This window comes from Symphodus melops, assembly GCF_947650265.1.
Source record: "Symphodus melops genome assembly, chromosome: 8".
NCBI lineage: Eukaryota > Metazoa > Chordata > Actinopteri > Labriformes > Labridae > Symphodus > Symphodus melops.
In genome coordinates, this window is record NC_136698.1 from 15,217,800 (window position 1) to 15,242,116 (window position 24,317).

The window sequence follows — 24,317 nt, forward strand, 5'->3', positions numbered from 1 at the left end:
CTTAAATGCCATAAGTTTGAAAAAGACAAAATTATACACACCAAACTTTTTTAGCCATTGTTTTTAATAGAAAGATTTTGTATCCTTTAAACCAGACAACCAGATGCCAGACATTTTTGGATATATTAAAAAAAGAGAAAAGAAAAACAGAACAAAAATAACACAGAATGGAATTACATGGTTTAGACTGTGTGGATTTAGTGGTCTCATATACAATTCAATTTTTTTTACATCGCCTAAAAGTGCAAATCCTTGAAAAAATCACCAGTCACCACCCTCCTGCAGCTTTCAAAAGATATGGACTGACAGACTGCTAGGCTACTAAGCAATCAGCGTTGTGATGAGATAGAGTTTATCTAAAAACAAATTCCATAACGGGAGAAGAACAGCTGATGCACTCTGCTGGTTAAAACGTGCTATGATGTTTCATAATCTGACCACACTCCTTATTTTAAGCGCAGCAGGTATTCTGCCTTTGAGGGTTAACCCGTTTTCTCACACACACTCACACACTCACACACAGTTGAATGTGGTCAGAAGTGCACAAAGGATAAAGTTTTAACACAGATTTGTAGAGCAGTTTTCTGTCTAATGTGAATTCACAATTGAATTTAAAGTTACAATTAAAGTCCATGTTTGAGAATTGGATAAGGGCCTTAAATGTACATCAGATAAAAAGTCTGTAAAGGATTATCACAAAAATCACAGTTTCGAAATCAGTTTATGATAAATAGAATGCTATTTATGTCTCTCCAAAGTTAAACCATTTACCTACTATGGATTTAGTGAGTGTTTTTTTGTATGATCAATATCATTCTTTCCATTCTCCTACAGTAATTTTGATTTGACGCAGATGGTAAGGTCAAAAATAATATTTTGTACTGATTCACAAAAGTGCTTGATGTCATTGTCATTTGGCTATTATATCTGTCTTTTTTTAAATTCATTTAAGCTCTTTGAGGATACCAGATCCAGCCTTTAACTACACAGACAGGGCGTTCTTGCAGACAAAAAGATTCTGCAGTGGATACAACACTGCATATTTAACATTCAGCACAGCTAGCCTTCTCAGAAAGCTTTGCAACTGTTGAACAGGTTTCTTTCTCAAGAAAAGGAGTCTCCCAAAACAACAATAAAATGACATTTCTCCCAACAAGATGTAAGACAGTAAGCAGAGAGCAGGTATGGTGAGATCTGTCCTGTTTCCGCCCCTCTTATTGTGTGACTATGCTATAAGCCGCATATAACAGGTATGGTGGTAAAATAACAGAGATGTGTTTGTTTACATCCAGATCATGTGGCAGCTCGAACCACTTTCAATCTAGATACCAAATATTCAAGTTTTTTCTCTCTTTTTTTCTTTTTCGTCATATTTCTTTTTTTTTCATTTAAATAATCATCTGTTCTGAGACAAAAAAAAATAAACATAAACAGGAACAACGTAATAATTACAATAGTGATAACCATACAATAAAAGCACACACAAATTCAGGATGGCCATTTGCAAAGTGCTTTTGTTACAATCGCAGAAGCTGAAAAAGGCAGTTGGATCACAATACTCGGGGGACATTTTTTTTTTTGTCTCTATGTCTGTCTGTCACACAGCAGAGGGATAGTGACGCTGGACAGAATGACTGAAACAACCAACTGCAACATGTTGATCATTTCATCCTTCTGTCTCCGACTCACATCCATAAAACAAAGCCAAAAACTCTGACGTGGAAATCACAGTATGAAGTTATGGAATGTATCCTACATTGGTAAAAGTGACGACAAACTGCAACCATCTCTTCCCCCGCTCCTCATCCGATCCCCCTCTCCCTCTTTTCTCTCCTGATGATTCCTCCTGCTGAGGTTGTGTGATCTGTGATCAAAAGGCCAGTCGGCAGAGAAGATGTAGACTGAGTCTGGAGAGAGGGGAGAAATGGGAGCAGGAAAGAGGAGAACATATATCTTGCCCTTGTGTTTTTTTCCGACCCCATCCCCTTTCAAAAAATGTTACAGTCTGACTAATAAGACTGAATCTCCAGTGGCTTCCTTCCATCCAACAAACAATCCACTGGATCAATATTAGATGGAGAAACAGGCTGGTCACAGCCACTGTATAATGAGGGAACTGTTCCTGCCGTTTTATTTCTGGGAATTATTTTGTTCAATATGGGTACAAAAAGGGGAAAGGCAAGGACAGAGAAGTGACTTGGAGGATGATTAGATGTATCATAAACTTAGCAGACATTAAACCCAATGCATAGCAGTGTATTTTCCACCTGAGTACTTACAAAGAGACAAAAGAGTTCAGCAACATTCTTCCTGTTGCCCCAAAGTGAAATCTGTGGCGACCTCCTTTCTATGACAATTCTTGTCATATTGTGGATGTGCAATCTATTATGCAATCTAGCCAGGACCATCACTGAACAATTGCTCAGCAAATAATTCTGTCACCCGGGCTTTTCTAACCTCATCCCTGAAAAAGACAACATCCAGCTTTCCCCTACCACCCGTAATTTATCCTCCTCACTGTACGTCAACCGTTGCATCCCAAAGAGACCGCAAACCGTACCACCTTGGCTTGGAGCAGCCAACAGACAGCAGCCTGCCTCTCTGAAGGACCCAGGGCTGTCTGAGTAAGTGCCAGAGCCTCGCTGCGCATAGTGCCGTACTGCATATGCCACGCTCAGCTTGCTGATGGAGAACACAGAAAAAAATCAGGTGTGCGGGAAAATGACAAAGCGAAGAAAATAGTCCCCCTTCTGCTGTTGTGCATCTCAATATTAACAGTCACCTCGTCCTCCTGTGTTTGATTATTTACACTTTAAATTGTTGTTGTAGTTCTCTGTTGTCTTTGTTTTGTGGCCTTCTCAGATAGATTTAACAAGAATCTTTGATAACAGCATAGGGAGAAAAAAACATATCAAGGTCAATTTGGAAAAACACTTGCAAGTCTCCTTAGACTGTCTGACTGTAGCCTGTGTCAGAGCAACCTTGGTCTGGGGCTGAGGCTGGGGACACACCATGTATGGATCCAGAGACTGACAGAGACATTATTAGAACTATATTTAAACTTGAACAGATTTGTGATTAAGCTAATCAGCTTTTACAATTTGGAGTAGAAATAATTATAAATGACTTTTTGCGAGTCTCTGTCCATGTAAGGCACACCGTGGCCCTTGCTGACTGCGTAGGTGGGAGAGAGCTTTAGCCCCAAACTGCACATTACAACTTACACATACACAAAAACAAGCTTAGTGTTGCTCAGACAAGGCCACAGTCTGCTTTCACCACAGAACATTTCAATTCAATCAACTGTTACAGAGAGTAAACTGAAATGCTGCAATTCAGCAAACAGTCAAACAGTGTTTAAGAGGTACAATATTTTCATTCTCATATTATTTTCATCAGCATGGGAAACGAGTTGTTAAAAATTCAATCTGGGAACAGCCATTGGTTCAGAATCTCTGGCACCTGCACACAGTACATGTCAGCCTTCAGATCAGGACCTTTGAAAAGGACACCTTTGTTGTATGTCTTTGTGACTTTCTAAGTGCTTAAATGTTGTATTTGGAATCATTCTTAATTTAAAGAGCAAATATGATTTGAGCTAATCGCATTTTTTAGTTTCCAACAAAAACTACATCAAGAATCTCTTTTCAAGAGGCTTCAGATTGAACAGTAAAACTCTTCAATCCAACATTAGATTGGTAGCTTAAAATGTCCAATGACTAAGTGCAAGCCATTTTTCTGCTTTGGTATTTGTTGTTGTTGTTGGACGTCTGTGTCTTTCTTAATATACTGTACACAATTATTTCTATGGAGGGCTTGAATGGACTCTATATGAGACCATTGAGTATTAACCATACTGCTCTGTGCTCATGGAAACTCGCAGGCCTTTCTGAGGTCTCCTGCCCTTCTCCCATAAGCAGGACAAGGACATTAAACATTAGTGCAAACGTTTGCTCTCTCAGCTAAAGCACCATTTCCAGTGCTATCAGGCTTTATATCCATAACCCCACCCAAGCACCCATATACACCCCACCCTCCTGGCACAGCAACCCAAAAACCATGACCCCAATCCACACAAGCACACACTCATACGCACACGCACGGCCATGTAAAATAGTTAGAAAAAATAGCTGTAGCTCAACACAACATCTTTAAGAAACACAACTGTAGACCGACAGAACACCTATACATCCTTAAACCTCTGATTGTTTTTGTCCACAAGGGTACAAAGAGCGAGAGAACGTGAACTCAAGTAAATATCTGGATCATTCCACACACATTTCTGCATATGTATTCAAGATGAGGGCATCTGTGTGTGGCTTAGTCAGGGAGGCCCGGATAAATTATACACATACTTTCAATATCTCTAGTCTACAGTGAACTCAGATTGAGGGTAAAAAGCTTTGGTTAATCAACAAACAATATAAGACTTTTGGGAAACAATTATTAAGGTTCAAAGCAACATATGTTTAAGATGGCTCATAGGTCCCAATCATCAAGACACAATGAACTTAAGCAGTTCATACCCAGTACCAAAACATAACGATCATCAAGCAGGTAGACATATACACTATACATTGGTCTGCCTGTATGAGTCAATTTGTGCATTAATTAACCCCATATGTATCATAACAGAGAAGAAAAGTTGGAAACTAAAACTCTCAAAACCAATAATGGTAAACAGAGAGTTATGCAAATCATCACCAAGGGAGCTGTGAAGTAAACAAGCAACTGTCCAATGAGTTGTTTTACAAAAGGTATTTCTGCTTCTGTGGTACCATGGACCTATTATCACCGTGGTTCCTCGGAGAACACATGCAGTTATGAGAGAAGCTGGTGAACAGATGGGGTAGAAGTTTGTTTATCCAAGCTTGTCCTGAGACCCTCCAGCCTGCCAGCCACGAAACATACTTGTGCACATGCATGGAAAAACACACGCACACACACACACACACACACACACATACACACACACACACACACACACACACAAGTATCCTTTCTACCTCTTCTGCCTCCTCCGCTCTTCTTCTTTACATTAAGACATAAAATCAACTTCCTACATCTCTTCCACTTCAAGTGCAATCAAATACATGGATTAATTTAGTCTATTTTTCTTTTAAGGTCACAAAACCCAACATGTTGGTATCCGATTTGACCAAGCATCTCTTTTAGAGATCTTAACTGGTATATCGCTTCTTCTTTTTTTTTTTTTTGGCAGCTTGTCATCAAAACCTGAAGAAAACCAATGAAGCAGTTCAACTTAACCACCATGGACAGACGGATGGACTGATCTCATATGCAACTGGTTTGTTTTAAAGTACCCGTTTTGCTGAAAAAAGTGCCCTCCTCAGTAACAAAGTGCATACATAACCTGGATCTTTCCCATTAAGGTGCAGAGGACTGGTAGTTTAACTACAGCACTACGACAGACATTACAGGCTGAGGGGTAGGGGGAGGTAACGATTAAAATCATGCATCTTTTCTTCTTGACTCAAAGGCTCAATGTGCTAGTTTGGGAAAAACGAACAAACGTTAAATTTGGAGTACAATAAGACAACTTGGATATTTTTTTCTTAAGACAAATCAAGAAATAAGGAATCACTGACAACAGACATGTCTGTTCTGGTGTTCGCCCACTCTCTACTGGATACCTGGACCCAGTGAGAGTGTGTGTGAGAGTGTGTGTGTGTGTGTGTCAGAGAGACAGAGAAAGTGCACTGGGTCTGGCAGCTAAGAGTGCATGTTTGAACAGGCTGTGGCTGACTCACACAGTGATGATGTGGCCAGAGCGACCCTGGCTGCCACGCACACACATGTACAAAAACACACGTCCATGCAAACACGCTCACACACACACTTAACAGCCACCACCAGGCGTCCTACCCTCAGTAACACCATGCTCTGATATAATAATATCCCCTCCAGGCTGGTCCAGGGGCATTAGAGGACTACAGAGGGAGAGCTAGGGAGAGAAAAGGCCTGATTTGATCCCCTCCTGCTTGGAAACGTGGCTGAGCTGGGGGAGATTATTTTTTGGAATGCAACAGACATTGTGAGATCCCCCTCCCCTTCCCTTGTTCCCATCCCCCATCGGCCAGCTGCAGCTGCACTCTTATTTGGCCTCCCAACTTGGACAGGTATTTATTGCTCTCTTCATCATACAGGTTGCCTCACGGTTGTGTGGTCCCTAGGGCGAAAAAAAAAAAAAAAAGACTGGAATAAGCATGATACATAAACCCTCCTCTCACGCCCTCCGCAAAACACCAGCCCACTCCTTTTAAATACACCTCTCTCCCGCTCTGTTGGATATCTTTAGTAAAGCTGTGCAAATATAGAAGAAAAAAAAAAAGGTGCTCAACTATCTCTCCTTCGTACACTTTGTCACTCTCTCACCCAGGCTCCCTGCCATTCCTTTAACCTGCAGATGGTTAAATGCTACCCGCGCCTTGTCACACAAGGACCGATCCGAAAAACTGCACAAAGTTAAGCACATTCATTCATTCCACCTCCTCATCCTTTGGGCAGGAACTATACATGTCAAGTGTTACGTTGGAAACAAATGGGTGACTCAATGTTTTTTTTGTTGTTTTTTTTTCTCATCCAAACATTCGTTTCGTTCACCCACAAGCTTCACTCTGTGAGAAATATATCAAGCCTAAGAGGGAAAACCCAACCGGTAAGTACACCTCAGCATTGAGGGGGAACAATGTCTTATCACCACCTGCTGTATATACATGTATACAATTATAAAGTGTCAAGTACCCGAAGCAGTCAACATAAAAGAACGACAAACAAATAGAGACAAAATCAAAAGGGAAAATAGAAACGCTAAAATTGCAGGTTTGTGAAGAGGCAATGTAGTCAAGCCAACAGATACATTGACGATGGTAGTGCTTTAAAAACACAAACCCTCTACCCCTCATGTTCCCTAGTCCTGCACCTGGCGAGCCCCCATTAAAGTGGATTTGACTCAGCAACGAACTGTTTTTTCAACAGGACAAACCATAGATTATTAAAAAGCATTTTATAGAGAAAGTAACACTTCAATCAAACCCTTGTCTCATTCTTTCTGGAACATTTAGAGAGAAAAAAACTGTTGCATCAAAACTGTGTCGAGTTTCTCTTGCATATGCCCTGTTGTGGCAATGTTGTTTCTATGGTAACTGTACATTTCAGACCTGCAAAAGAATAGAAAAAGAGTTGTTTTCACTGGGAGGATTTGTCCTCGCTTCACCCGTACAGCAGCCAGAAGGTGCTTGATAGACAACTTGCTTAGAGCTTGAAGGCTGTGAGGACAAACCAATAAAAATCTAAATCAACTGCATAGTTGCAAAGAGTTTTTTTTTGTATCTATGGTTCATTTGCCGAAGCACATTTGCCAATGTATAAAACCCCTAGTATTATAAAGAAAGACATGGCCCAGAAAGTGGACGTCATGGGTGCTTGATTTGAAGCGTTCTTTGCTCTTTGACAGATAAACAGACTTAAGTGCTTACAAGTCTACTCCATTTCCTAAAGTAAAAGGAGAAAGAAATATAAAGATAAGATTTTTGTGACACCCTGATTTGGTTTATAGAGGAATAGTTAGTTGTTTTGTTTTCTTAAAGTCTGCCTTTGTGTGTCTTTTCTCCTCTCTGTTCACTGGCCTGTCTCACAGGCGGTGCAGAGTGACGATGGTGTCCAGCAGTGTCCTTGCAAGTGTCGCCCCTGCAGTCTCAGGGCCCTGCCTCCCCCGCCAACTCCTGCAGCTGAGGACTATGTGCAAGAACTCCAGCAGTCCCCTCCACCTCTGCCACTGAAGACGCCTCAGAGCGTCTTCGTCCCCTGATGGTACGAGGCCCAGAGCCTGAGTCGGAGCCGGGGCTCAGCAGACCGAGGGAGGCATCTAGGAGACCAGGCTCTCGCACCCGAGGCTTTCGGCCTCGACGAGAGGGGATGCCGTTGCAGCCGTCCTTCTTGAGGTGGCGGTGCAGGTGATCTGAGCGAACAAAAGTCTTAAAGCAGCTTGAGCACTGATAGGGGCGCAGGCCTGTGTGTACACGCATGTGGTTCTTCAGGTCGTAGTTGTGAGCAAAGGCAGCTCCACACTGCGTACACAGGTAAGGCTTCTCTCCTGTATGCTTCCGCATATGAACCTTGAGCTTGTCTTGCCTGAGTGTGAGAGAGAGAGAGAGAGAGAGAGAGAGAGAGAGAGAGAGAGAGAGGAAAAAGGTCACATCAGAATATGGTCCAAAACATTCAAATTAGACCATAAGGTTCAGCAATTTTCAAAACTAAGTGCAGCAGCGCACACAGGCTGTTTCAGGTTTTATTTTTATGCTCACATACTAATCCCGCTATTTACTATCAAGTACAGGAAGTTGATTACCTAAAAGTATGTTTGAATGCACTTTGATCAACTTGTTATGCTTTGGGAGGTTTTATTTGCTATTTAACAGACGCCGTTGGGGATCTCCTCCAATGAGATTATTCTGCCTAGGCCAACTGAGCAGAAGCCATAAACTTTACCATCTTTATCTGTGTAATAGCACACAGGAGTGCAACAGCGGTGTGACGGGAAAGCTCAATGTTCACTGTGTCAGATGGTTCTTTTCTGATTTCTGTCAACTTTGACACCATAACAACCACCGGAGTCAGGAAACTGCATGTTGTGTGAGAATAAAAAATAAAGACTTGAGTCATCTACGCAAGTTGAAGTATGGAATCCTTCAGGAAACGTGACTTTGATTATTGAGTAGAAGTAAATCATTGATGAGTGTGTAAAATCACTCGTCATACATTTTGCAGCCTGTTTCAAATAGGAGTCATTTGAGTAAATTTTGTATGAGAGGAAGTGTCACTTCTAATCACATCAAAAGCTGATATGGAAGAGTTATTTTCTAATCATGTCAGATTTCTACAACAATTTGACTGTAGACCAAACTATGTCTTGAATACCCCTCACCTTATGGCACACCGGAACTTTTTGTATTTGTTTTTGTTTTTTTTGACGATACATCGCCCACTGAACTTCATCAGGTGGCCTTGGCCTTCATCTGACTCTTGTCCCTCCCTACCCCCTTTAGCCCTTACTATCTCTCTAGCTTCTGAGCTCTTTAATCGTCTAACCCGTATGCACCCAGGGCAGAGGGCTCCTAAACAAAGAAGCATAGTTAAGACAACTCTATTTGAACACACACACACACACACACGCACACACACACACAAGCCATGTAAGTAGATTAGCTGCTATACAGGAACATAAATAAACCCACTACAACCATTACAGGTCAGTACAAACCGTGCTTATAATACAACATCAGTAAAGATACATGTACATAGGTGAGGATAAAAAACTATATTCATGCACACGACAACACAAGAGCCTAAGCCTCAGAACAAAGTGGCACACTGACAGAGGTGAATTATTTAAGGACAGAGTGATTTATTACCGTGCAAGGCACACTCTTAACCCTGATCAAATGGGATTAAGATTACAATACCCTCTTCCCTCTGCTGGTTGAATTAAGATGGAAGGCAAATTCAGATTGGTCTTCCCTACCTGCCATGCCAGCAGAGGTTCCGGGTATTTCTAGTCCACTGTATCTATTTCCAGCACAAGTCTACTGATTAATTAATTAAAGGAATGATTTCAAGGAAAAGGCAGGGCTCCATAATACAGGGAAACTGTGTGCATCTAAGCCCCTTGCTTTGGACTCGCTACATACTGTATGTCTGAGCGGCGCACAGCAGATTTCATTAGAGAGGTAAAAGGAGTGACAGAGGGAGAGAGGAGGGGGTTGTTGTAACTGGCCTGCCGTGGGCAATAATCAACATAACTGGAGATCAAAAGTTCAAATGACTGCATTGGAGCACATAGAGCACCATCCAGAGCCTGTAATCCCCCTCTGTATCAGAACACATCGCTTTATAGCAGCCCTCCACTTGATAACACCACCATGGCACATCCTTGTTTTATAGGACCCCTATGAAAAAATCCAGGACTTTGCTATGAAGGCTGAATCAATAAAAAACCTTTATAACCCTCTGACCCTCGAGCTGAAATATTCTACATGCATGATAAGTATTTAGCTGCAACGTGACAAAGAATAAAACAAGAGTTTCCCAGTAAGTCCATGATCAAAGTAAACACTTAGATTCACAAACTGTGTTGCCTTCTTAACGCAAAGCTAAGTTGGTTAGTACTAATGCTCCTGCTCTTGGATTTGTGGTGTTTCCCACTGCAGGGCCATTTGTCTACAGTGCCAAGTCCAAGTGTATTAGTACATGTGACATGGGGTACTCGCTTCATTAATAGGGCTTACCTGGTAAAGCGCACTTTGCAGATGGCGCATTCATAGGGTTTCTCTCCTGTGTGTGTTCGGATGTGGCGGGGTAGCTTGCCTGCTCCTTGGATGACCTTGGAGCATATGGGGCATTTCTGGAAAGCTTTAGAGCGCATCTTCCTCTCTCCTCCACCTCCTCCTCCTCCGCCTCCTCCTCCACTGCCCCTCTCCCCCCCTCCTCTTTCTTGGCCTGCTCTGACCTGTGATAACCAGAGTGGCGGCACTCCTTGTGTCGGCACAGCAGAAGCTGTATCTTCATGCTGCGAGCTATTGAAGTAATTCAAGTAAAATTCCATGTCGGCGTCGTCCCCATCTCCCTGTTCCTCCCCGGTTGTTGCGCGCTCCTTCTGCCTCTCAAGGGAGTCCATCATCTGCTGCAGGAGGGCGCTGGCAGAACCTCTCTCCCTCACCATCACCTCCCTGCCTCCCTCCTCCACCTCTGTCTCCTGCCCTAGCCTTGACTCATGGGGGAGGTAGAGGTGCCCGTTTTGGGACGAGGGGTAGTAAGAAGACCCCAAGCTTGCTCCATTCCTCTGCACCAGCTCCCCGTCCTCGTCTTCCTCTTCATCTTCATCCTCCTCCTCTGGCTCCTGTGTGGGGGCCTGGGCCAAGGCGAGGGCCAAGGTGGAGTAGTATTCACCCTGGCCAGCAGGACCCCCATTGATCGGGGGCACCCCATTCCCGTGGTTAAAGTGCAGGTGTGTGGGCAGGTCCCTGAGCTCTGGTGTGCTGCAGCTGCTGCTCCAGTGTGCCCCTCTCTGGAAGAGCTCCAGGTATTCCCGGGCCCGCACCCTGTTCCCCTGCTCCCTGCCTCTGCCCTTACCCTCATCTTCGTCTTCATCTCTCTGCTCACTGCCCGCCTAGTGAAACATGATGGGAAACAAAGAAGAACGAGTCAAGAAATATAAAGTCAGGAATTTAGTGATTTAAGAAAATGAAGGGAAAGAGAAGGTGGGATACAGAAGTTAAAAAAAATAATCCATTCCCTCAACAATATTAGCTGAAGTGAAAGAATACTAGGTAGATCAACTTTGACATTTGCAAGGCCAAACATCATGAGCACAACTGTGGGCATTCTTGGTGTGCACCCGACGAGCATTGTAGAAAATAAAACTGTTGTAGGCAAACACAATGCTATGTAGTGTAGGCATAAATGTCAATAAAGCAGCACAAAGCCCCATATACATTGGTGTAAATTGGGCATATCCCAAAGCTGTGATTATCACATGATGTCGAGCATTGTGTATTCACAAGCAGCAAATCACAGCCACACTTGATTGTGTTGAAGTGTAGCTGTGATATGCTGTGTCTGTACTCTGCGCAAGAGCATGTCGTCCTTCCACACGCCAATTGGCTCAGAATGAGTAAGTGTTGAACTAACCCAGAGGCTGTGGGCGTGTGCTTGGCATAGTGAGAGAGACCGATAAAGGCCATGATATAAGCTCGACTATGCTGCCTGTTTAATAAAAGAGATGGTATCCTGACCAGACAGCCGTTACCCTGAGAGAACACGATTTTGAATGACTTGTTCAGGTTCCATTGTGCAGCTACTCTGCAAGTAGTGTGCCGTAATTCAGAGGGTCTTCCCTTTGATAAGAAATCATTAAATAGTAATAAAACACTGCTTGTGCTGTGATTAACTTATTAAGGCAGTTCAGATAAAAATGATATCTCAAAGGTTACATTTGACTTTAACATATTCTATTATAAATCTATTATAGTTTTGTACCGGCGGGGAGAGCACTTTGGTGTCCAGCAGGTGTGTACAGACATCCTGGACGGGTGGGATTTCCAGGAGGCGTGCAGCGCCAAGGATGTCAGCCACGCTGCTGTGACTGACCGTCAGTGTGGCTGTGTAGGCAAAGTCCAGTAACGCTCCCAGAGCCTCTGCCGCCACAAAGTCGATGTTGTAGACGTTCTGTTGGTCCGCTGTGGCACCTGAAGTAAAGAGCTTGTGAAAGTAGGAGCTGCAGGACGCCAGGACGGAGCGGTGAGCTGGAAACTCCCGCTCCTGGGTGACCAGGAGCACGTCACAAAGTAGGCCACTGAGCCGCTGCTTGTTCAGGCTGCCCAGGATGTCCGCACTGTGTTCAGGGAAAGGGATCCCCACGGGGCCTTCTTCTGCCTCTCCTGCCCCTCCTCTCCCTCCTCCGCCACTGCCGCTTGCTGTCCCCCTGAGCCGCCGTCCTCCCCTCCCACCGGCTCCTGACGACATCTTCCACCAGCCTGCCGCCGAGCCGCCGAGCACAGCCCCCACCCGTGTATCCGTCCTGCCGTCTGTCCGTTTGCCTCTCTGAAGGGAGAAGAGCGGAATAAAGGGGAAAGAGAAGGAGTAAAAATACCTGATCAGTACACCATAATACCTCAGAGCACAACAAAACAAAAAACTTCATGGAGGTGAAGTACAACTGATCAGGCCGTAGGTTATAACATACAGGGTGGTGGAGGCGACACACACACACACACACACACACACACACACACACACACACACACACACGCACACACACACACACACGCACACACACACACACACACACACACACACACACACATCAAATACTCTTAACTAAGTGTCTTAGCTTGGTGGGTCATATCAGGTTGCGTGCCAATTAGAGGAGTGATCTGCTATACAACTGGTTTGGTAATCTGCAATGTGAATATTGGGCTGTAAATGCAAATGTGTGGCATGTCATATTAAATAAATTATCCAAACATTTCATATCAAGAGAACTCTGCATCAAGAAAAACACCGAAACAGAACTTTTCATTCTCTGATCAAAATGATTCACTCATCATGCTGAGTAAAAAAAAATAGTTCATCTTTGTAAATGTGTGTTGTTACACCAAAGCCATTCATATCAGTAACAGTTGTGTTTTGACTTGTGAACCTTGAGAAAGCCCTCTGTGACTGATAAGGTTCCATAAAGTACCACTACATAGCAGCACATCTCAACTTGACTTTAAAACTACTGGTAGAACATCTTCATTTACACAAAACCATTCCATAGTACAAGCCTGATCGTTTTCTAAAACTTAAGTTTTCTGATGGCACAGCATAAAAAGAGGACCAAAACAGTTTCAAACAAATCGTGGCACGCCGGGTAACACACATGACGTGAAGGAGAAAAAGATGTAGAGACGTTGGATGTGTGTGTGTGCACTCAAGATGAAACCACTTAGGAGGTCGTAGCGGATAGATAGGCAGAGGGCAGAGGGGATCAGAGTGCATGCTGGGAGCTGGGCTGACCAGTTTGTGCACTCAGTCAGTCCAGAGCTAGGGATGAGAGTGCAGGAGTTGGAGGAAAAAAAAAGTGGAGGGGGGGGGGGGGGGGGGGGTGGCTGCTCGAGCAGACCCTGTTGGAAAAAAAAAAACTCCACAGGAGAAGGAAGAGGACACGCAACAAGCTGCGAGGGAACAGTATTAAAAAGGGAGGTTGTCAATCCGGTCTGAGCTGGTTACCCCACCCTGTACTGTGTGCCAAGTTTCAGGAAAGGCTGTCCCCTCGCTCACGTGTGGGGGGGAGATTAAAATGATCGACTGAAGCCTGCGCAGTGGGAGGGGGGTTTCAGCAGAACAAGCCATCCTTGATTTGTCTATAAACACACACACACACACACACACACGTATATATACAAAAGCAAATAGTAAAACATCAAAGAAACACTGAAAACACTGTTAAAAAAACACACACACACACACTCACGTAAACACATATAGAACATCCACCTGCTCCTCCCCCCTATCTCCATCTGCCAGGAGACCCAGCAGGGCATAAGGCTGGGGTCGGGGGGGTTAGAGGATGTAACCAGTCTGTTCTCTCTATAAAAGTGAGGCATTTGAATGGCATTCTTAATAGATCAGCCCTCTTGGCATGTTCCGATGTTACACCCCACTACCAAACCTGCCTAACCTGGCTGCCCCTCCTCTTTCCTACCTGTGTCCTCCTCTTCGCTTCTCTCCGGTGTTATGTTCTGTTCTGTTCTTCTTCCGTAAAAAGCAACGCCTATTTGTATCCACACCTTGAGATCTGGCAACATGTCAGCTCTGCAAACAGGTCAGAGTTAGGTAAAGGCTTCACCTAAAGAGCTCCCTGGAGTGACAGGCGGGAGGGGAGAGCAGACGATTGATCAAACGTAGCATCGTCCACTGAACGGATCCATTATTTGTTTAGAGAAGATGACACAGATAACATTGCAATAAAATGTTTTACGTTCAGATAACGCAACATTTAAACTGCTTTTCTGTTTGATCACAGATGAAATGTCTAACAGCTTCAGAGTTTCTTGCAGTCAAGCCGTTGGGTTTTAACTCACATTGGTTTTTATTGGAAGCCTCTACAAACTCTGCACATGTCCTTTTTGTTGTTCCTAACTTCCTAAACCTGTTGTAGTTACAACATAAACCTGAATATTTGAAATGGATCATTTGGGGAGGCCATGGCCTGGGAGTTGGGATGCAGCTGATGTAAAGAGGCTGTGGTTCTCAGCCTTTGGGTTCTGGTTTCGATTGCGACTTTTTTTCTTTATGCCGCTCTCTATCAGCTGCTTTCTTTCTCCATCCACTGTCATCTCTAATAGGAGGCATTGAAAATCCAAAAAGTTAATTCTGCATTTACTTATGAAGGGAGCTCAGGCGCGAGCTGCCCCATGTACAGAGATCAAAGTCCTTGCATTGCACTGGTCAAAGGTTAGACGCCCCCCTCCCCCCCCACACACACACAGACACACACCTTCCATGCCTCTCTATAGCTTTCCTGTGAAGCCAAAATGAGCCCAAAATAAACAGTTTAAGTGAAATTGATTAACTGATTGACTGTTGCCATTAAAAAAAAAGGAGCTACTTTGCAATATAGCGAGCCAGTTGGTCTGTCATCCAAAATGCTCTTGCCATTGTTTGTTGTTGTTTCTGTCATACTACCTGGATGAAGTCACAGCTGGTTAGGTCGACGCAAGCAACAGAGCCCCAACAGGATGTACACTTACAACAGTGACCTGATTTTTTTTTCCAGTACTGAGCTAAGCATATTTGAGACTCAAAACCGGTTTACAAGCTTATTTGGGTTTTGGAATTTGGGATTTGATGTTTACTTTGGACACTTTGTAGCCTTGATCACTACAGGTATACTCAGGTCCACGTAAACTCGCTCATTGTCAGATGTGAGAGTTGGCTAATCTGAATATGCTGAGTGAAGGTAGGGAGATAAGGGGCAAAGGCAGAGGAGATGGCATAGGAGGCGGGGCTAGATAGACAGCAGAGTGAGACGGCGACGGAAGAAAGAGCAAGAGAAAGGGCAACCACATGGCAAACGGTCACGTCCTTCCCAGTTGGAATTGGATCTCTGTGAAACCCATCCAGACCCTAGTTGACCTGCGCTCCTCTGACATAAACACAGCACCTGTAATGGACCAGACTTTCTACAAGCTTGTAGCACGTTATCCCCCTTAGATGCACACCTGACCCAGGGTCAAGGCTTTGAGTGGTAAAGACGCTGAGCTGAAGGGAGATAAAACACACTCACTCACACACACACACACACAAGCTTAATTCGGTCCCGACAAAGCATGGAGGGGCGGGTCTGCACGTAGTAGCCACTTGTCCCTGAATGACCCGTAAAAAGCACTAGCCAAGAGGAAACGCAGCGCAACAAACCTGATCCTGACACCTCCTCATGGCTCGAAACATTCCTTATCACTAATTCATGCCTGTGGGTGACAAGGCCCGCAGCCTAGCACAAAGCAGTACAGAAGCCGTACATGTCCTGTGCTCAACTTCCAGGGAAGGGCCTTTCTCTCAATACCCATTCTGTGAGTACCCAGGCCTGCTTTGCAAGTCAAACAACTGCTTTTATACAGGACCCACCCATCCAATCCACACCCTCATCACCTCCATCTCATATGTAACGTCTCTACCCCTTCCTACAGCCACACACACACACAGGCACACACAGGCATGAAACAACCATCTACGTTTTTCTGTAAGCACGTTTTTGTTATGCGGTTACTTTTCAATCACATTTGCATGTTATAAACACGTTGACATAAAAAGGCTGTTGCAGTCAGGAAAAGTGCTTTTATTTGATCTGTTACGGATCACTCATGGACGTGCTCCAGATCTTCCACACTCAAGAGTATCTCTGTCTTTGGCTGTCACATACCAGTCATTCCTTAATACAAAGGAACAAACTGTTAACCCTGTGCAACCCTCTGAAGTGTCTTTAGATTTGTCAAGAAAACAGCTCACTGGCCCACTTTGTACGCAGCACTAAACTTTGTTTTCTTCCTCTGATGTCTGCATTACCTGTCAGACTCTCCAAAACAGAGTCTGCACATAACATAACTTAGGGTTTTACTTAGATGAAATTCAAGCACATAACATCTATATGGTCCCCGTTTTATTCAAAACATTCACATGCATGCTACAGGAAGTGATTTGGTCATAAAAACACGGAGCAACCCACCTTTAAGAGGAAGAAATGAGCGCTAACCGAACTGAATCATTGATCTTTTTGAACCATCGTCAATGGAGCACAGTTTGTTTAGTTTGTTGCTTTTTATTTTCTCTTAGGAGAAATTCGCTTTGGACACAAGAGAACACAACACAAACGTCTGTTTACATGTAACATAAACTTCCTCACAGCACAGAACACATGCACACGCTCTTTCTGTTGCACATATACCCATATAACCTCATTCATTCTACTGCACTGATTGTGATTGCATTCCTATTATTCTGTGGCACAGTTAGGCTACCTCTTAGTGCTGAATCAAGTGTGGTTATTAATGTCACGACAAACACATTGGGTTATAATTGTCATGTTTGTACAAGAGAATTCTTCAAATAGTTACATCCTGCTTCTGCATTCAGCAGCTCGATTATATCACACCAATTCAGATATTTCAACCACTACCAGTTTTTGTAGTAAGATGAGAGCGTAACCAATATACAGAAGCAAAGCCAGGATTGAAAATGTCTTAACAATATGTGGACATTAAGCAACAAGTAGAAATTGCCGTGATTGGTTAACTCTTGCTTTTGTTTAACATTTCAATTGCCATAACTTTCAGCATTACACTGAATATCTCCCTACGTAGCCGGACCTGCTGCGAGGGAATCGCATCACTCAGGTCAGAAGAGTTCAAGGTTGGACCAGAGTAATGCAAGATAATTGGAATGGGGAGGGGGTAGCAGTTCCCAGGAAAAGTGGATTTTGAGCAAGTGCCACAGCCAACTGACTCACTGCTGCCAGTGGTGGAAGGAAACCTGATTGGTCACACTTGTACCGAAAGCAGGAAGAGGCGCAGTGACTGATAAAAGTTGAAGTTGCGAAGGCTGATCTAGGCCTTGCAGAAAGCTAACCAGGAAGAACAGCCAAAAATACAGAAACAGAGGAAGAGGGGGGGGGGGGGGTTGAAAAGGTAGTGGGCGAGGCATGGCGTTCAATTCACAAGCTCACTCATAACTCCTGAGCGCATGGTGGCCGAGGAATCCGGTTCAGATGTCAATGATAAACTCAGATCTCATTCAGTTACCTGCTTCAAATAAGAGGAAAGGTAACCACCCACAAGAAGGGTAAAGTTTAACGTGAGGTAGCTGGGAGTGGGTTTTATGGTAGTTGTTTGTATCAGAAAAAACATAATGTTTATCCACTGACACCACCATACTGTACAGAGTGCCAGTAAAGGCACCCATAGAAACTCTCTTTATAGCATTGTGAGGTCAGTCCATACACAGACCCACAATGGTACAACGTTATGAAATTAATTATTTATTCATTAAAAAAAAAAAAATCTATAAAATAAATCATGCCACTAAGATATGATCCTTTAATGGACATTTCATTTAAAAGGTATGAGAGCTACAACGCACATCTCGAGACTGTTACAAGTGGTGAAATAAAACCACATCCACAGTCTGAGTTCCCTTCAGACTGAGAAACACGCTCTGACGCTGCCATGCTGCCAACAAGGAAGTGTAACCAAATCTAACACATGGCTTCAAAACAGCACTCGCCCCTCCATATCATCGTCCAACAGAACTCAAGCTGGCCAGTTTGGTCAGTTTGCGAGCGCAACATACCCTGGCTGCACCACTTTGTGCATGCGCAGCCCGACAGGGAAAGAGAACTTCCTGTGACTCTCTGGCAGGCATGTAACAGAACCCGCTCTGTTATCAGATGACCAGCTCTCTCTTCGCTTGCTCTCTCTGTCTCTACTGTCTGATCCTTTCTCTCTCTCTTTCTTCCTCTCATCTGTCGATCACATCTCATCATTGCTCCATCTCCCCGTCTCTGCGCAGAACCCACCGTATCACCCACTTCCCCTTTCCGCTGCTGAGAAGGCAAAGCAGCACAGACCCACCCACCCTACTGTGTCGTAGAGTCCTTTAATGCAAAACCACCCCTACTTGTTATCCAAACCACTTCATAAAACACAAACACAAACATGGTCAGATTGATTTCATATCTCTTCCTTGACCAGTGGGCTTTTCTGTTTTCTGTTCCAGTACATTACAGGGTTAAATGTAAAAATAAACAAACATTTTCTTTGCACAAGCCTATCATGTTAAAATATTTACAAAAATAAAAATAAAAAAATCACAAAAAGCATGATCTAACTCCAAAAGTGTAAAAATTTGAATCAAGCTTAGCTCCCACCGCAACAAACATCCCAGCCTCTTCCTCTCCTCTTTAATTTGATCAGGTTGTGTTGGCCTCTCCATAATAAATGTACCAGAGTAGAACAGAAGAAGCCCCTTTACTCCCCCTAGACTTTAGCACAACAACAGAAAAAACAACAGAGAGGGGTCTGTCTATCTGGATGCCGTGGTATACGGAGCAGCTGACCAGGGGAACCAAACGTTAGGGTGGAAAGTGAAGCCTTCTTCCAAAGAAAGAGGCAGATGAAAGTTTCCAAACTGTAGCGCATGTCTTAGCTTATTCAAACAAACAAACAAACAAACAAGGACATGGAATAGCAGTGCAGACATGATGCTTGTTTGCTTCAAAAGCTCCACTATAAAAGGACCAAAGTACATCGACCACATAAAATAACTTCAAACAATCGTGATGCCTGTAACACAGAGCGTTGCAAACAGCCAACTTTTCACTCTGAAATAAAAAGCCTCAAACTGCCACGGCGGCATCACACAACCTGTCTTCTCAGTCTGTCTCAACCTGCTAGTTTCAGGCCATAGTGGTGTAGGCACAAACATACAGGAATATCAAACTGTATTCAGCCTCACCGCCAAATTGATGGGTGGTGTCTTGGACCTGCCCACAGCCACTAAAGTCCTCTGCAATTCCCCTGGAGTCTATTGTTGGTCACACAGGCGCACACACATACATGCATGCACACAAACATACATGGCGTCCTAGTTTAACCTCTTGCTGGAATTAACTTGAACTAATTATACTTTCTCAGTAGTGGTATCTAGTGAATGGAATAGAAGGTAGCGCCGGGACAATATTCACTAGAACTTATGTTCTGTAATAACTTTTATTTTCTGTAAAACTGAATTAAATTTAAAAAAATAAAATAAAATAAAACATTCCAAACACTTTCCCAGCACTTGGGCGTCTTCATATGCCCTGCTCTTCTAGCATACCCTCTCGTGCCCACGTGTTTAAAAAAAAACAAAAAAAAAACGGGTTGATCAGGTATGCAAAGCCAAAAAAAAATGCATGTGGTTATCAAGCAAGGCAGGTAGGGTTTTATTATTAATTTATTTTTTAAAATTTCTACACCACAAGCAAGTAAGCAGGCGAGATTAAAATCTCCTTTAACAAGATGCTGGTTAGTAAGTGTTGGAGAGTTGATAAGGTGTCATGAGAATGACCGTGGTTTGAGTGGCTGTAAAAAAAAATGAAATCAATCAGTAAGTACACAAGCTTCCAAGCTTGGCTTAAGTTTTCCAAAGTATTGCATGGACTTTGAAATCATGTTGTCTCAAGCTGTGTCACATTTTGACACAGATGACACAGTAATCAAACCCCCCCCCCCCCCCCTCCCCACCACACACACACACACACCTGTACTTATCAACTTCTAAGTGCTTACTCTGCTACAGCCCAACACACAAGATATGCACCAGTTTAGCTTGAGTTACTTTTACACTGTTAAACAGAAAACAGGATGTACAGCTGTCTTTATCTTTACACTAATAATAGGAGCTGTGCCAGCACATCAGCAGACGAAACATTAAAGAATTGGCTTAAATCAAGATGAATACGACACTGATTCACAATTAGCTTACATAAAAAAGTCAAAGAAAGTTTGCAAGATGAGAGAGGCAAAAAAAGTTCTGTGCAGCACCTTATACTCACTGACCTATTTGCTGTTCCCTCCATTATTTGGGTCAAGAACTCTGAACTCTATCAAGCCCCATCTCTCTCACACTCCTTCACGCACAACACGCTACAGTATTTATTTTCCTCTGCTCGCCTTCCCTCTCCTCAGTCACAGTATAAAAGACACAGTGTGTGTGTGTGTGTCTGTGTGTGCATGTGTGTGTGTTTAGAGAGCTTACCAAATAGGCAGAAAATAATTCCAGGGCCCTATCTGCCTCCCCTGCCGGCCTGCTCTGCTGCCTCCGTCTCTGGGCAGGGCTAGAGCTCTACCAGACAGGAAACTTGCTAGTGGCCCTTGCATGCAGGCAAGCCCTTGCCTGATCCCACACAAACAGATACACCCCCCCCCCTCCACACACCAACCACCACCACTACCACCCCACAATAACCCCCCCTCCCCTCCCCTCTGTTTTCAGCCCACAACTCAGCTCTGCATCCCCTGCTCTCATTGGCTTGACAGCTGCTCACTCACCACGCCTCCTTGTCAGGATAGGCTGGCGGCTGTTCCCTTTCCTGGATGGCCAAGGGCAAGGCAATGTGGGATATAGAGTTCTGAAACCCCATTCAACCTGCTTAGCAGCCCCTGCTGTGGACTACCAGACCCAGGAATCTCTGCCCTCACCACCCCCACTATCTCCAAGCCTGCTCTAACGTAAGCACTCAGGCTGAATTATACACTACAGTATGTAGCTAGCAGGCTGCCAGGTATTAAAGTACAGACCAGCCATCAAACAGGGCAGAGCTTCATATGATAAAAACACACACTCCCAACTGTCACGGCAGGACTCAAAACATCAGAGATGGATTCTTTCAGCAGCTCACACTCGAGTGACATTTCTGACACACTCAAAACAACTGACCTAAATTATGACTATTCCAAATAGTGTAATGCCACTACAACATGCCCAGCACACACACTACGCAACTTGCCCCGCACTGAGCAATTCAATCACCACTGTCTTGCAAAGTTGTGGCTATTGCTTATACCTTGTCCAATAAAATCACCTCAGATTCCTCCTTCCCCTCGTTCAGTACCCCCCACTTTCTCTCGAGAGCCCCCCACCCCCCGCCCCTCCACCTCCTTCACCCCCCCTCCTTCTCTAAGTGCTTCCACCTGCCTGAAAAGTTAATGCCTTGAACACATCCTGTAAACTTTATCTCAAGATTCCACAGAGGTAAATATTAGTCGAGAGGAAGTACTTTAGGAAGATTTCAAAAAAGAGGAACCTTGACAAGGGACTACTGCTGCGACCCACCTCTTCTCTCCGGCCAACCCCCCCACCCTGCTCTCCTTTATGCCCCCTCCCTCATTCCTCCCTCTCCTCCTCTCCTCTCCTCCTCTGCCCTGTTCCCCTCTGGTCAACAGGCCTTGGGTAGACAGCAGGGGGTGGGGGGGGGGGATGTCAGGGTGCCTTTAGCTCACCTGCGATGGCCGTGGTGAAGCTTGTTGTGGGTTTGCTCAGCCCTCTCCTCTCCTCCTCTCCCTCTCACTGTTGTGCAGCTTAAAGCCCCGTATGCGCTAACCAAGCAGCAGCAGATCAACTCAATTCCCTTCCTGGTTTCTGGAGGGCAAAGAGGTCCCTCCCTTTCTCTCTCTCTCTCTCACTCTCTCTCTCCCTCTCTCTTAAAGAAACAGCATTCCCCCTCTGCCTCTAATCACACCTCATCCTGCAAAGCAAAAGTAAAGTTGAATTATGTTTGCGCTTAAAAGTGGACAGTTGTCAAAGTCATAAACTTGATCGGAGATGACACAAATAATTAACCCATTCCTTTCCATTCTAGGTTTTCACAGTCAACTTCACCCGGTGTGCCCTTCCGTGGATATTTAATATTTTGATCACAGGGTAAATTAGTTAGTCAGTCAGTCAAAGGTAACAATTCTCAAACGCCTCATCTTTTAATACTGGTTTCCTTTTCTGCGTGAGTCGAGTCACACCCACCCGTTCTATTGCCTGAGGTCATGATGTCCCACCCCAAAAGCAAGCCTTGGCGCATTCCAGCACATACACCAGGGGCTGCCAGCTAACCCCTTGATACAATTTCTGGCTCTGTACATAATACCTGCCAAGCTCCAACAGGTGAGGCATCGGAGAAGACAACATTACTAAGTTAAAAAGTGTTCTATGCACTGCTGGGAATGGCAAGTTCCCATTTGTAAACTTTCTGCTATTGCACTTAATGTTGCGCCACTTCCAGCCACCCACCAGCACACCCCTCAGTCAGCGCAAGCCAGCCATTGTGCCACAGTGTGGGATGAAACACAACGTGCATTCTGTGATTCTGTTGCGCCTCAAACCATCTCAACACACCTTTTGACGTCCTCTTAACACATATATTTAATGCACATGGGATATGGACATGTTACACTACCTGTTAACAGAACCTTTCAGTCAGTGGTCCTAAGGTGCAGCAGCAGGGTTTGATACTGGGCTAGTACTGCACAGATAACCATGCAGAAGAATCAGGGGGCCATTTGGCAATTGAAGTAGTGACACACCCTCTGCCTAGAGGGCACTGTTCTGCACTGTCTCAACATAAACACAGCCTTCAAACTTCAGAAATGCGTACTAATTGCAGTATTCAGATCTTTGGTGTCATCTCTTGCTATAATTTGCAATGCAAAGTGAAAAGGATGCAGGTGGATAAGTTGCAGCCAAAGTGTAATTAAAAGAGCATGATAAACTTTTACACATATGTTTACAGGTTACCCTCTATTCAGATTATCCACAGTCAAAGTCAGTGTTCCCGGCCCGAGGAAGGCTGAGAGGATGTCATCTTTAAAAATCCCTTTTCAGTCCAACATAAACTACAGTCTCTCCAACTCCAGACACCCCACATCCAATCTTTGCTTGTCATCATGGTCTCAACTATGGTTTTGGCTAAAGTCTGCAAACAAACAAAAAGTTAAAAAATACATACCACCTTGTTGCAGTTTACCAAGGAAACAAGCTAGGGAAATCCAACGTGGGTATGACCTACATGTCAACACATTAACACACACAAAAGCCCAAGGTAAGGCCTGAGGTCAGGAAGACAGATTAAATCAGCTAACACTCAACTTTAGCCTACATACATTCAATTAAATTGTCTGTCTGTTACTCGTTGACCGGTAATAGTGACGTTTGAATACTTCAAGTTACTTAGACTAATAAAGTTAAACTTCAAAGATGTGTCTAGACAGTTATTTTTTCTAAACTATGAAGTGTTTAAGTATCCATAACATCTCAAATTCACAAGTTTGAAGCAGTCTGAATATATTACTTCGAACTGTGCCCTTACCAGCCAATCAGAAACGAGTATACTGCACCTCTACCTTTGACGGCCAGTTGAGTTGGGCAGATTGTCATGAGTGAAAAATTGTCTGAATATTTAATTGTATAGGGGGAAAAAACGGGGAAAAAACCTGCTCCATTACCTCCAATTACTTCAACTTTACCGATGACATGCCCTCAGTGTGTCCCAAGTTGACAGTTTAGGCCTAGTTGTGAAATATTCTACCTACAGGAATGACGTAAAAAAAAAATCACCAGAATAAAGCATTTAACTTAAATTAAACATCGAAATAATATTTGTCTTTATTTCGATATCGGTGGGCCTACTGCGGTTTTGTTGAGGGGAAAAAACACTCACGTGCTACAAA

The 24,317-nt window shown here is 43.9% G+C and overlaps 1 protein-coding gene across 12 annotated transcripts; it reads right to left on the minus strand.

Annotated features, from left to right (window-relative positions):
- Positions 1 to 913: 913 nt before the first annotated feature.
- zbtb7a (zinc finger and BTB domain containing 7a) lies at positions 914 to 24,034 on the minus strand. 12 transcript variants are annotated; one of them, XM_079350336.1, is made up of 6 exons: positions 23,048 to 23,338; positions 22,101 to 22,345; positions 14,267 to 14,376; positions 12,058 to 12,621; positions 10,308 to 11,188; positions 914 to 8,154 (listed from the first exon to the last, which is right to left on the minus strand). In XM_079350336.1, exons 4-6 carry the CDS (start codon positions 12,541 to 12,543, stop codon positions 7,719 to 7,721), a joined length of 1,803 nt encoding a protein of 600 aa, XP_079206462.1. In that variant the 5' UTR covers positions 12,544 to 12,621; positions 14,267 to 14,376; positions 22,101 to 22,345; positions 23,048 to 23,338; the 3' UTR covers positions 914 to 7,718. The 12 variants fall into 12 exon arrangements, with proteins under 12 accessions (XP_079206462.1, XP_079206464.1, XP_079206465.1 ...); XM_079350338.1 differs by lacking the exons at positions 22,101 to 22,345; positions 23,048 to 23,338 and adding an exon at positions 23,957 to 24,034; XM_079350339.1 differs by lacking the exons at positions 22,101 to 22,345; positions 23,048 to 23,338 and adding an exon at positions 23,751 to 23,905.
- Between the last annotated feature and the right edge of the window lie 283 nt (positions 24,035 to 24,317).